The following is a 14,916-nucleotide window of genomic DNA, read 5'->3' as shown; positions in this document are numbered from 1 at the left end:
TGAATATCATCTTGGAAATGTGTTTGTTGTAAGCCATAATACATTTTCATTTCCCCTGTTTTTTTAAAAAAAATCCACTCTCTTACCTACTCTCTCCCAATTTTGCTATAAAATTGACAGTCTTCTACACTTTATAAACATAAATTTAAAGTATTTGGTCTTCCAACCCCCTGGAAATACAAACTAGCTAACATTTCAGAAAATATGATTTAAAAATAAATGTATAAATTTAAGAATACAAGCTAGGTTACTTTGAAAGGCACTCATTTTAGTACATTGCCAAGGCTGCTACTGTTGTTTAATTCTGTAAAAATGTGGTGGTGTTTTTCCAGTGCAGAATTTGAGTTTAGAATAGTTTACTTCAGAGGTAGTTGACTACGGCTCCCATAATTCCTTATCATTAACCATTCTGGTTGAGGCTGATGGAGTCCAGCAGCATCTGAAAAGCATCACAGTGGCTAGCATACTTGAAAAATTGGGGTTTTTTTGCCAGTAGGTGGCAGTCAAGAAACCTTTCTGAGCTGGTTAATTCTGTTTGATTTGATTTTGATTTGTGTATATGTGTCGTGTGTTTGTAATTTTTCTTAATAGAGCGGATTCAGGGAAATAAACTGAAAAGGGAATGTTATATGGGCTATATTTTAAGATGGCCATTGTGTTAGATTTATGTTTCTCTGGTTAAATGCTATATGCTTTGCCAGTTGTGATTTAAAACACTAGCTTTAAAACACTGTACTTGGAAAGGTACAGATGATTGTCAGTTGGAAAAAGCCAGCTGAATGTTATCACTCTTTTTCTGTGAGTAATAATTTTTTAGATCCTTGTTCTTTCAAACTTGATCTAATTTTATACAAATTTGTAATCCAAAATATTATTCTTTACTAGCAACTATTATTTGTAGGCTTCATGACTTCTCAGAAGTGCCAAGTGCTCTGAATTCCCTCTGAAATTAGATGTGGTTGCAATAGATCAATACAGATGTAAACATGCATGTAAACATTCTTAACAGCAAAAAGAATAGGTGGATGAGTCTGGGAGAAGTCAAACAGTCTTCACCCACAGTCCAACAGTCTCTCCACACCTGGTGATTTTCTCCTCAACTGGGCTTCAATACTAGAAGTGCATGAGGAAAGAGAGAGTGGGAAAACCTCTTTCCCAGATTTCCATGTGATTTGGTCAGATTTGTATTTTAAATACATGGATTTGCTGCCATTATATTTGGCTGCTAGATAAGCATCTTATTGATGCTCTTAGTTTAACACTTTGGTATTAATGTGGGAGGAAAGTTGTTTGGTTCTTTTTATAAGGTAAAAAAAATGTTTCTGCGTTTGCTTTATAATGGAATCTTAAGAACCTAAGGCTGATTTAAACTGCATGGCTCCCACACAGAAGCTGCAAAAATCCTTTTCACACACACTGACAGGTGTGATGCAAAAGAACTCACAAATGTGCTGCTTCTTCACTCGTACAGTATTTCTCTCCACATGAAATACTGCATTCATCTGATGATAATAGTGCCTGCATATAACTGGTAAAATGCATACTGACAAAAGCTATCAAATTGTGTGCTCACTGCACTGTAATCATGCATTTCTGCCTAGTGTGTTTATCTATGTTTTTGTTCCAATTCTAATTGACTTAGGAAAAAAGTATGCAGAAAACACTGATGAAGAGAAAGTTAGCATCTGCTAAAAGGCTTTGATGTCTAAGCTTAGCTAGGTTTTCAGCAGAAAACAAGAGCTTTTGAGCAGAAGGAAGAAAGTCATTAACAGCTACTAAGTTTAAAATGGCTGGTGACAATTAAATATCTACAACTTTTTACATTTCATTGATTATTTAATTTCTATACTGCTTAATATATTAAAAATAACTCTTAAGCAATGTTTAAAAACAAACTTGAGAGTTCAAAATCCATGTCATCTTAAACTATTATTAGCACCCGAATTTAAGAAACTCTCCCTGCCTTTCCAAGGTGTGATTTGGTATAACATAATGTTGAGACAATATTCCTTCCTGGGATGATTGCATAATAATCTATTCTGGGCAGAAACTGTGGCAGTACTGGCCCAAGATACAGACTGAACTGGTATCAAAGGATGTACATAGTACCGTATTTTTCCATGTGTAAGACGAGCTTTTTTGACCCAAAAATGAGGTTAGAAATTTAGGTTCGTCTTATACATGGGTAGTGCTGGGGGGGGGGGCGTGCACGCGAATGGTTTTTTGGCACGAGCCCGTATTGTAAGCGGCAATTGGCCGCTTGATTGGTCGGGGGAGATCCCGAAAATTGCTCACCCGCCGGAATGAAGTGCAAGCCCAAGATTGTAAGCGGCAATTGTAAGTGACGCGAGCGTTTGTGTGCTGCGTTCTGGCAGATGAGTGATTTTATGCATTCCCACCAAATAATCCTCCCCGAAAGCTCAATCCCCCCCATTTTCTAAATTTTGAGGCCCCCAAAATAAGGAGCATCTTATAGACGAGGGCATCTTAGAGACAGAAAAATATGGTATATTATTGCTGTGTCATGTTTTGCGCTCTCATACAAGTGTTTAACAAAAAGAATTTTAAGATATTTCAGAGAAGTATTCCATGCTCAAGTTCTCCTCTGAGCCAAAAGCAAAACACCACAAAACCTCCCATTTTATTCAGCTTCTTGCAACCTTCCAGGCAAGATAATTAGCACTTACTCATTATTGCAGAACACAGTGCTCTTCTTTCTAGGACAAAACTATGATCAGTACTTTCCTCTCTCACACTCCTTGTTGTGTTGCCTTAGGAGTCAAGCACACAAAATCAAATGGATAAAAAGCACACTTCTGTTTCCTTCTCTGTGATATATGAGGACCAGTAGAGGGATGCTGGGATCCAGGCCCCTAAAGCAGTATGTGGGATTAATTAGTAACTTTATTAAGGAGCTGCTCTGAACAGTAAAATATCCCTGTTAGACATTTCTGGTGCAAACTGAAGTAGGAACTCAAATCAATGAGAGAGTAGGAGATATCAGGTGAACATGGGGGAAAATAGTAGGCAAATATGCACACTTAATCAGATAAAATGTAATAAAACAAATAAATGCATGCACTGCCTCTTTTCTGCCCTGCTTTGAGCTTGTACTTTTCCTTTCTGCCCAGAGTGGCTGGGGAAACTCAGCCGGATGGGTGGGGTATAAATAAATAAATTATTATTATTATTATTATTATTATTATTATTATTATTATTATTATTATTATTATTATTTCCTTAGGGTGCCTCTCCCACATTTCTTTCCCTCGGAGTCAAGGCAGTTTAGCTGTTTAGTTCAGCAATGCTATTAGGCATGAGCATACTAGATAATAAATAAATGTGCTTCCGGAAACAGCTCCAAAGTGTTAGTAAAAAGTCAAAATTAATGTAATATGTGTGTGTACCAAAAACAACACAGTTTAATAGGCTTTTATGCTGTAGAGCAGGGGTCCTCAAACTTTTTAAACAAGGGGCCAGTTCACTGTCCCTCAAACACTGTTGGGGGCCGGACTATAGCTTGAAAAAAATATGAACGAATTCCTATGCACACTGCACATATTTTATTTGTAGTGCACAAAAAACAGGAAAAAACAATACAATATTTAAAATGAACAATTTTAATCAACATAAACTTATAAGTATTTCAGTGGGAAGTATGGGCCTGCTTTTGGCTAAAGAGATGGTCAATATCCGGTTCCATATTTGTCACTGCTAGTCACAGCACTGTCAGGACAGTCATATACTTTTGCCAACAGTGCAGTCATTTCCCATTTATTACAAAGGTCCTTCCTCCTTAATGGGAGGGCAGAGAGAGCTTTAGAATAACTTGCTTTCCAGAAATAATTTCCAATGCCACCCCTGAGGTCCAAGCTCGGTGCGGATCCTTCCCCATTCCAACTCTAGAACACTTACATGACTCGCAGGGAATTCTGTGAAGATCAATGGCCACCTCCAGCGCTCAGCGCAGCAGGAAGGATAGCAAGTCGGCTCTCTTTCTCTCTCCCTCCCGCTCTTCCTCAGGCAGCATCCCGCTCAAGTTGGCTGTGGCGATCAAAGATATCTCTCCCCTCATCCCATGCAACCCACCCTACAACTGCAGCGCTGCTCACGAGTAGCCAGGCGCAGACTCCTTGCAGCACAAACAGACCAGCAACCTCACCCCCAGCTCTGGCACTCATGTTGATCCTGGAGTATGAGGAACTCCCTGGCAACGCCGCTTGATCTCCCAGCTGGACTCTCCCTGCTGTTACCACCGCTGAGACCAAAGGCAGCGGGAAAGAGCAGCCCGCCACGTGACTCTTGCTGGTGAGGAAGAGCGGCGGCGGCAACAGCGGGCAAGCGCCAAGCTGGAGGTAGAAGCGGTGTGGCTGCTGCCTTTTCCCTTGGCCAGGGGTGCGAGGAGCACTTTTTATAGGACACTTGCCAAGACAAGCATCACAAACTCTTTGCTTAAGACAGGAGGGCGGGGTAGGGAAGGGTGGAGGCGGCGGCGGGTGGGCCAGGTTTAGGACCCTTGCGGGCCGGAGGCGGCCCGCGGAATATACTTTGAGCACCCCTGATGTAGAGAATGGCAAGTCAGAGAAGGTGTTTTGTTTTTAAAGAAAATACATCAAACTTTTAAAATTTACTCCTGAACACTGGGTATTGGATGTATACCTGAACCTTAAATTAAGTTCTCAGGATTAGGTAAATCCAAGTTTTACATGATTTTGTTGTCACAATGTAGACTTCTTTATTAAAGTTAGGTATTAATATTCTGAATATTATCGGGAAATCAAAATTTCATCCTGTGTTTTGGGTAACCAAATTGGAAGACTACATTTGACTCTCATAAATGCCAAATGCTGTATTTTGAATGAAAGGTTGTCATGGATTTTTTTTGCCTTAATATAAAAGTTACCAGTGATAAGTCAAAACACCGTACAGGTATATTTATTTTAAAAAAAATAAAAATAAAAATAAAGTAGGCCAGCAGTTGTTATCCAATAGCTTTATTTGCCTAGAGAGTTTATGAAGTGATTTATAGACGTCTTGGAGAGCAAGATGAGTAAATAAGGTACTCAGGAGATTTGGGGCAATAATTAGGCAACCAGAGACCATAATTGTGCTGCAAGTGATGTAGTTTGAAATTCAGGAGCTATAAAATTCTATTTTTCCTCTAAAAGGATTATTTTCTCCCCTGAGATTTGTAAATGTGGTGCTAACTGAATTGCTTTAAGAAAGGTTTAGAGCAGAGCATAAGGCTTTTAAGAATTTTGAACAGAAAAAATGCAAATAAGAGGTATGTAGTCTCACAGTTCCCAACCCATTTTGGTCCAGAATAAGTTTGAAATAACATTTGGGCAGCAAAATAATTTAGATTCATAAAACGGTCCATAAATTGCCCCACTTCCCACAAAGTCCTTACATGCTGCTAACTATATGTTCCAAACAATGACTGCTGTGATCCTTTTATACTGTAACAGTGGTGAAGTTGTATTCTAGCCTCCTTACATTCTAGCCTCCCTACAGCTCTCTAGCTTACTTTTCACACACACACACACGCAATTTTATATGGTGAAGGGTGGATAAGAAATATTATAAAATTGCACCAGCCATGTGTAGTATGTGTAGTAATAGTAGTAGTAGTAGTAGTAATAGTCCACCAGCCCCTTCTCTCAGCCAATTTCCCTTGAAACTCTTCTTACCAATCCTGGGTAATTTGCAAGCTAAGTTTGTATTCAGAATGTTCGTGGTAGGTGTGAAAGCAACTTGAAAGGGAAAGTTGCAGAGGGAAAGAGTTTTCTGTAAGTCATCTTGGAAGAAGTTGCATCCTGAAAAATGTGGGAAATAGATAATGGTAGTAAATAATAATTAAATAAATGTTAGTCCTATGCAATGTTTTCAAAAGACATTTCATTTTCTTGCAACATGCCCATAGATCTCTCTGTCCTTTTATATCCTGAATCACAAGGGGATGGTATTTCTAATCTATATTCCCTTTACTGGGGATTCCCCTTTTTAGTCTATTGCAGGAAAAACAACACAGCATTCTGTGGTACCTTAAAAGACTTAGCACATTTTATTGTGGTATGAGCTTTTATGAACTAGTGTGCTTTTTATTAGATGCAAAATTACAGCTGATAAGGTTATGCCTCAATAAAAAATGTTCGTCTTTTTGTTTTCATTTTAGTTTGAGTTGGAACCTGACAATACCTCTTAGTAAACCCAAAATCAGCTAGTATGGCCTTCTGTTGGTATCTAGGGACAGTCCAAAATAAAACCATACAACACACAGTTCCAGTTGGCAAGTTGGAAAGGGCAAGGAAGCAAGATTTGGCAAGAATTTCAGATGTTTTCCGTTCATACTCTACACTGCATGTTTGAGAATGAAGTTAATTTTAGAGATTTTGTTTCTTGTCCAGATTTGCTCCCACTGGCACTTTAAAAAATGTTAGGGGCTTTGAGTCTTTGTTTACATTATTTTGTAAATTCTGTTTTATTTTTTCACATTTAACAAGTGAAACATTTTAGTGCTGCCACTTCCATCTGTTTTGTTACACTAAACTAAGCATATTGATTGTCACTTATGCTTCAGTATCTTTGTCAGGCTATATCGTTGATTGGTCTGTCGCTTCATCTCTTCTCTCAAACCTGCTGCTCTGTCACTGAATGTTTTTTTTCAAGCTCAGTGTACAGTAGATATAGCCAATGTGGTGCCCTCCAGATGCTGTTGGTCTAAAACTCCCATCATCCCTGACCATGTTTGCTGGAACTTACGGGAGTCCAACAACATCTCGAAGGCACCATGTGGGTTATTTTCTCTCTTGTTTTTGTATCCGGCCCAGGACCCAGACATGAAGGAGGGAGAAGCTAGGCATGCTTTACTGCAGGAATAGGGAAACTCAGGCTAATAATCATGGAATAATTCCATCCCTTACTCCTGCAAAACAGGAAGAAAGTAAAATTAGTACTTCTTTCCCTTCACTGATGGTTGAGGAATTGTGAACAATAAAGAACTTTTGTTTCTTGAGCTACTATTATGGGCAAAGGAACAAGTAATTACTGTAATTGTGGGGCTGTGGTTATTCTTATCCAAGTAGAGGTTTATATGAGCTGCATACCTCCCAGCTTGTCTCTACACAAGAGCCTGTGTTTCAGTTCATTTTTCTTCCTGTTGCTGTTATAGATTACTTCATCAGGGATATGGAGCCATGAAACAAATGCTCAAGTGGATGTGTTTGTGTACAAGAAATCTAATCTGACTGTATAAAGTTTCCTGTTGTACTGTTCTTCAACCCTGTGCCCCCAGATATTGTTGAGTTAGAACTCTTTATGCCTGGATGGTAGCCCAATGGATTCATGGGAGTTGTAGTCCAACAATATCTGTGAACACAAGGTTGAAGAACACGGTCCTGGTTCATAATGTTATTAAGCCGGATTATTGACTGGTATTTGAATTTAAGACCTCACCAGTATTAAAAAATCAGTGGTCTCCATGCACAATTCAGGGTGCTGGTTTTTTCCTATAAAGCTCTGGAAGGCTTGCAGCCAAATATCTGAAGGACCAGAGGCTCTCCTAGGAACCTGTTTGGTTTTTAAAAATTCTTAAGTAGAAGTCCTGCTCTAGGGTGTCACCACAGTCAGCAGTTAATGGCAATCAGAGACAAGGCCTTTTCAGTGGTGGTTTCCAGTTGTGGAATAGTATCTCCCAGAGGCATTCAGCTGGTGCCTACATGAATAAATATTAGGCATCATGTGAATTTAATTCTATTTTCTTGAGCTTCTTTTTTTGTTACTCCTTTTACTGTTGATGTTGCAGTTTGTTCTCAGCTTTTGGGGTAGGTGGGTGTTAAATTTAGCTTGGAAACTTGTGTTGAATAGCAGTATTTTAAAAATAGTTTGAATTTTTTTTTAATGCGACTGAGCCGCACAATAAGTTTTATTTGTTGTATTTATTAGACTATTTTAAGTATGTTTCCTATATAGGTTCATACAAAACAGGAGATCTTTATTTTTTGTTACAGATCGGTTTACACAGTACAGTGCAAAAAACCTTAGGCAAGCCTGGAATAAGTAAGTCTTTTATTACCATGTTCTATCAATGTTGCTGATTTCTTGCCGATTGTCCTTCCTAATTAAGAATATATATCCCTTCACATTTTGGAATATTGTGTGTATTTCATATATCAGAAGCTACTCAGATTACTTTTTGCCTCAAATGTTGGAAGTATATTTTTGTGCTTGAGGATATACTGTAGGAAATTAACAATGCACAAAGGAAAGTTTTACTGGTTATGAACCTGTAGGTTAGTTGTAGATGGGTAAGTGAATTAAGAACAGAATAACTGGAAATACTCATTTGCCTAAAGGTGATTCTGCTACTTCTAGGCTCTATTCTGGCTGACAGTACAGTCCATAGGCTACATAAACTGATATACTGGGATGTATTTAGTCCCACTGTGTTCTTATTCATATCATGGGGCAAATAAAGTCAATAATAGCATTGGATTAAAAAGTATAATTTGCATAAGGTATACATTTCTGGTAAGCTCTTACTGAAAATTATTCTGATTAAACTTAGTACCTTTTATTTTCCAATGTCCTGATATGATCACAATAAAAGCCAAAAGAATATCCTTATTAAAAATTATCTTAACATATTCCGAGCTCTTTGTGTGCCTTTGCAAAAGGATTTTTCTTCAGTTTAAATGATGTGATGAATAAATGCATGAAAGTTATCACAATAGTACAGTAGTTCAAAATGGAAAAGATTTAGTTTGCCAATTTTACATAAACATTCATGAAATATGGAAGGGATTTCCACCTTTTCTGATGCAAACATTTCAGTGTTGTATTACTGATTATGAATATCTCTGTGGATAATGATGTTTATATTAACATTTTAATTGAAAACATCCTGTTGTTGTTTTGAAGTTGACTTGGTTTCAAACATTTGTCAACTGTTTGTTTAATGCATTTGTTTAAGTTCAAATAAACAGTATGAGGGCTTGGTTGCATTTAGATATAGCAAGTGGGACTAGAAAAATGTTGCAGTGGGGAGTACTTCAGTTTAGTATTTCAGCTGGCCAGCCATTTCTTCTTTTACAATGTTCCATTCTATTCCTCTTCCCCCTGGTTTTCTGTCCTCCCCTCCCTACAGCCAAACAGATCTTCTGCAGTGTGTGGCCACTGTATGTCATTTGGGGTGTGGGGGTGTGTGTGTCCCTGCCCCCCCAATTTTCCCTGGTAACCTAGGGATTCTCTATAATATCTCTCTCCCCTGCGCATGGGTGGTGCCATTTTGGCTACGTGAAGATAGACACTCAGAAAAAGAGGTTGCTATTAATATTTGTATGACTAGTCCTATGAGAAGTTCCAGTTTTATGCCTGTGAAATGTGAATTGACTCTGAAAGGTGGTAACTTCTGAAAACTGGAGAGTATACAAGGGTGAGCCTTGTTGGCAGACTTCTGGGATTTGTTTGATGAAGATGTTTGCCAAGCCATGTGTCTAGCTGTACTTGGTGAAAAGGGATGCACATTTTCAAATTTGAGTTGAATTACATAAAAAAATTTACATCCCCTTAGACCTATCAAGTTGTGCCAAACTTTCCATTTAACTGTTGAAGTTCTAAGGGAAAATATAATAGTAACTAAGATAATGTGATTGGGAGTTGGTTTTAAAATCTTTGATTTGCAGAGTTGGGGAACAAACCACAACCATGGACATTAAAGGGCAGGATGTACACAGTTATACAACACAACATTATTTTAATCTCTTCCTGAAATTTAAAAGGAGATTGAAACCTTTTCAGAATAAGACAAAATCAAAACTTTGCATTTGAATCTGTAGAGGAAACACTTTAATCTCCTTAAAACACTATGACTTTTTGCCATGTGTTGATTTCAGCTGTGTTTTAATCAGTGTTTATCTACGGGTTTAGTTCTTAAATATAGAGTCTGTATCAGTTTTTCCTCCAGGAGAAAAGGCAATACTCATATCTGTTCACCATAATCCTAGTTTAAAGTATGAATGTTCACATATGTGGATAAAAGCTATCTCTTCCTATCCAGAACCAACACTGAAGAAGCCTTGAACACCATGGGCAAAAGTCTATGTTTGCTTTGGCTTTTCATAATGAAAAGCTATTGGGGCTGATAATACAAGTGACCCATATTTTACTTGGCAGCATAAAATTGTATCCAGAGTATTAAGCTGTTAAATATATTTTATATACTTTATATATAAAACATAAAGTTGGTAGCACAACATGCAGATGTATTTAGACCTCTAACTTGTTAGGTACTGAATAATTATCTCCTAGGCAGTATATAACTTGAGGTAACTGTGTCTTTCAAACTAAATTCTGGTACCTGGGATTATGAGCTCTATTATCAGGCAATACAACAGGAATTTTCTTTTTTGCAACTGTGTCAAAATTAAAGGAACACTTTGGACACTTGGGGGAGCACTTGGGTTAGTTCAGTAGGCAACACTTTGAAAATTGCAAACAGTGAAGAATCCTATTTGCCATCATTTAATGTCACTATTTTTATTTCAGTAATAAAGAATAGCCTTTCCAGCCACCCGTAATCAGTTTTGTTTAATAAATACCATATAATAAGTACTTTTTAAAAATAAAATCATGATTACTTGAGATAATCATCACTTCAGAGATTATCTGTGACTTTTCTGTTGCTTGAACTCCAACTCTCAGCCTCAGCCAGCATGGGCAGTGGTCATGGATGATGGGAGTTGTAGTCTAACAACATCTAGAGAGCCATAAGTTGGCAACTCCTGTTTTAGAGCAAGTACCCCAACACTTGAGAAAAGGTAGATGTGCTTACTTAAAATCTCTTTTGAACAATTCTGCATATAAAGTGATCCAGACAGATGTAAATGAAAATCATAGTCTCACATATATACAGAGAAATATATGGGTGTATATGGTACAATCATTGATATTACTTAAATATATTTTATTTTTGCTCTTTAGTGTTTACTGAGTATGTATTGTAGTCTGGATAAACCATTGTATTGAATAAACTGCAGAATAGGGACCCAGCCAAAGTCAGGACCCTCCTGTGAACTATAGAAGAGGCCGATGTCAGGAGATAGAATATCTGAGCAAGCTTCTGGGTGGAAGAGAAGGTGTGGCTTATGAAAATAGGACCAAACAATACTTTTTAAATTTGTTCTTAGTTATTCAGCACTTTAAAGTATACTGACCGCTGTGAATCAGCATATAGGACTAAGGATGTAAGAAGACATCGTTTTACCTTCCAGCTGTTTCTGTTCTGCTGCAGTTTGTCTTCTACCCAATCTGACATTAATCATCTTGGTGTCCACTGTGGTAAAATTACATAACTTAATTCATGTAAATTTTGTTGTCATTACGTTATTCCATTCCATTTCTTTCAGTGCAAATTGGGGGAATGTAATGAATCACATACCATTTTCAGATTGAAAGCAGCAGCAAATAGCAATATTTTTTGCTGGATTTCTTTCTATTCTGGACATGGGGCAAATATCCAAACACAGGCAATTTCCCCTTCCGTTTCCATCAGAATTCTCTGACATCCCTGCAAAGGACAGCCATTTCATCAAAGTCTGGAGGGCTGAAGTTTCCCCATTTCTGTTTTATGTGATTTGACTAGCTGTCATTCAGTGAACCTTGAATTTGGGAGATTCAGAGTGGGCAAAAGGAAATACTTCACACAACACATAGTTAAACCAAGGAATTTGCTAGCACAATATGAAGTCATGGCCACCAACCTGCTTTTAAAAGGAGATTCAGTAAAACTAAAGGACAATAAAGCCTCCAGCATAAGAGGAAGCATGTCCCTGAATAAAAATTGCTGGGATCACAAGCAGGAGTGCGACTGTCTTCATGTCCTCCTTGGGATTTTCCATAACATCTGGTTGGCTGCTGTGAGAACAGAATGCTGGACTGGATGGGCCTTTGATCTGATCCAGCTGGGTGGTTCTTACGCTTTTAAGCTGAATATGCTTATCTCCTATATCACTTTATCACCGTCATCACCAACAGTCTATATGTATTTTTAGCTGTCTCATCACGGCTGACGACCATCCATGCCACTTTTTCTCTTTGTTCATGATGTGCTGTTGAAGTTTCTTTTCCAGATCTCCTTTTTCTATGATTGAATGTTGTAAATAACTATTTCTTGATATCTTCCATTGAAATATCTGTTTTGATAGTTCTGAATTTTCTCTATACTGAATCTAATTTCCCCTCTTCCTTGCTATTTTCTATAGGCCTATTTGTTATATCCTTAGTGAGGTTCTGCAGTGCCTTCTACTTTAGGGTAACCATTGCTGTGAGTTCATGTACTGTTTAGATTTTTGCCAGGTTATTAATAAAGATGTTAAATAAAACTGGATAACACTAATCCCTGTAACACACAGCTGGATATTTCCCCTCTGAATCAAGAGATTCTCTTTATCTTTACCCTTCATTTATGGTTGTCAGCCAGTTTCCCGCCTGTGTGACATATCCAAGTTAATTTGAGTTATTTTGGAAAAGCAAGATTATTTAAGCAACATTCTAAACATAAAATTACTGGGGGAAATTGCATGAGATTTGCCACTTTTTGCATGATTTTAGCCTTGAGTTTAGATTCCCACCTCCCCCTGCTTGTATTCTATTATTTATGTGGGGAGACCTGGCTCCTCAAAGTGGCAAAAACTACTCTTTTCAGAACTGCAAATTAGAACAGAACCCATTGTTTGCATGACTGCAGCTAAATAATAGTCTATGAAAATCAATCCCCCAACCATGGACAATATATTTAGAACCTAAGAAAATAATACTTCTGCTCTGTCCAATGTTATTATTAATTACCACCCCCTTTTCATCCTAAGGTGCCAGGGTGGCTTACAACAATTAAAACACTTTAAAAACAGTTGACAGCTTACAGCTCCAGAAATACAGTGGGTCTGAAAACCACACATCTCAAAAGCATTACCGAGAAGCTGTATAATTAAGGTATTCCCTCCATCTGAGGGGAGGGAATCCCACAGTTTAGGGGCTGTCCCAGAGAATGCCCTCTATAGGTCTGCTACCACCCTGAACTTCTAAGAAAGGTGGAACAACTTTCTGCTGATCTTAATACCCAAAGGGGTCTGTTGCGACCTTTCTGGCATGGGCCTGGAAATGAACTGGTGACCAGTGCAGCTGTTTCAAAACAGTGGTTATGTGAGCTCTAAACAGAACCACAGCCAGTAATCTGGACACTTTATTTTGGGCTCTTTGAAGTTTTCTAGTATTTTGAAGAGCAGGCCCATGTGGAGTACATTGAAATAATCTAATCTGGAAGTTACCAGAACATGGAGTACAGTGGCCAAGTCATCTCTGTCCAAATGGAGTAATTGCTGGTGAACCAGTTGGAGCTGGAAAATGGCAATCCTAAACACTGAACTCACATGACAGTGTTGAATCCAGGCGCACCCCCAAACTGCACACCTGCTCCTTCCAGAGGAGTGGGATTCCAACCAGGACATCTATCTCCCCACCTCCTGTACATGAGAGTTTAAGACACACAATACACCTGTCTTTTCAGGATTCCGCTTCAGTTTATTGGCCCACAGCCAGCCAATCACAGCATAGACACTGGTCTATGGAATGAGAGCAGAATAATCATCAATATTCCGTTTCCTATATTGATTACAATAATTTTTGTCACATATGGACCCTATTTGGAGTGCCAGTACAATCCATGGCCTGTGTAAAGCGATATGCTGGGACTTGTTTAGTCTCATCAAGTTCTCATCCATATCACAGAATAAATATCCATATAATACGCAGAAGGTATACATTTTTGTTACACTCCCTTACCAAAAAGGGTTCTTAAACATCTTAATAAAATATGCTGTACAATGACTTGTAGAAAATGCAAGGTTTTGTGTTTGTTTGAGCAACACTTCTAGTCAAGATCCATATGCCATCATAGTTTTCAGATCTTCTATGTACTCCTACCTTTTGGTATGATTTTTTTTTTATACTGTTCACTGGTGTCCCTGTTTTTTTTCCAAAAAAACAATTGGGCATGTTGTTTCTGTTACTCTGTTGCAGCCTGTAGGCAATTTTGCCATTGGTTTTTAAATGTTTTTAGGTGTTCATTATCCATTTAGGTGCTGTTTACTGTTTAAAATGTTTTACATGTGTTTTTATTTTGAATGCATTGTTTATACCTAGTTGCTTGTCACCTTGGGCTCATTTGGGAAGAAGAGTAGGCTAGAAATGGATAAAGAACAGGAGTACCATTTTTAAAATGTATAATTACTTTTAATAATCAGGATGTCCACTGGAGCTGCTTGATGAAATGCAAGGTTGTATTTTTACCACTGCATTGTCCATTTAGTTGTGTCCATTTACCACTGTTGTCCATTTAGTTGTGTACTATGAATAAATAAATTTACAATAGTATTGGTGCACCTGTCATTGCTGGAGGGCAGATAAGCGAGTGATTCCAAAGGGAGCTGACCTTTTTCTTTTAGGCACTGAGTCACTTTCATATCCTAAGGCACAAATTCTATGTGAAAGCTGTTATATTCCTCACTGTATTGTGCTTTAAAGTGTCTCGTTCTGTGGCCATAACATGAACCCCATAAAAATACTTAAAATCATTAAGCCTTTGTAGATAGTAACCTAATTTTTAAGATAGTTATGTAAGGTCAGTTATGCTGTGATTACATTCAGATTTAGTTTAAAGCCAAGCCTGTGGTGCAATTTTCTGATAGGTTAGTTGCCAGGTCCAAGTACGGCTGTCTAAACAGCAAAGTCACCTGGCTGCACACTGTTTTTTTAATCTAATCTTTCAAATCAGGGATGGAGAATCATCATGACTATCAATTATAATCAGGTAGTTGACAATCACTGCAAAATGCAATGTTTTATCTTTAAAATACTTGC

At 38.0% G+C, this 14,916-nt stretch overlaps 1 protein-coding gene across 6 annotated transcripts in view; it reads left to right on the top strand.

Annotated features, from left to right (window-relative positions):
• CDK14 (cyclin dependent kinase 14) overlaps positions 1–14,916 on the top strand; it is a 223,932-nt gene that overhangs the window by 147,510 nt on the left and 61,506 nt on the right. For all 6 annotated transcript variants that reach the window (XM_083578781.1, XM_083578782.1, XM_083578783.1 and 3 more), the window contains one exon: positions 8,010–8,058. In XM_083578781.1, coding sequence (XP_083434907.1) covers positions 8,010–8,058 — 49 coding nt within the window. The remainder of the gene's footprint in view (positions 1–8,009; positions 8,059–14,916) is intronic.

Source organism: Podarcis filfolensis (genome assembly GCF_964270895.1).
Source record: "Podarcis filfolensis genome assembly, chromosome: 12".
In the NCBI taxonomy this organism is placed as follows: domain Eukaryota; kingdom Metazoa; phylum Chordata; class Lepidosauria; order Squamata; family Lacertidae; genus Podarcis; species Podarcis filfolensis.
The sequence above is the reverse complement of the archived record's forward strand: the minus strand, read 5'-3'. Positions and strand labels throughout refer to the sequence as shown.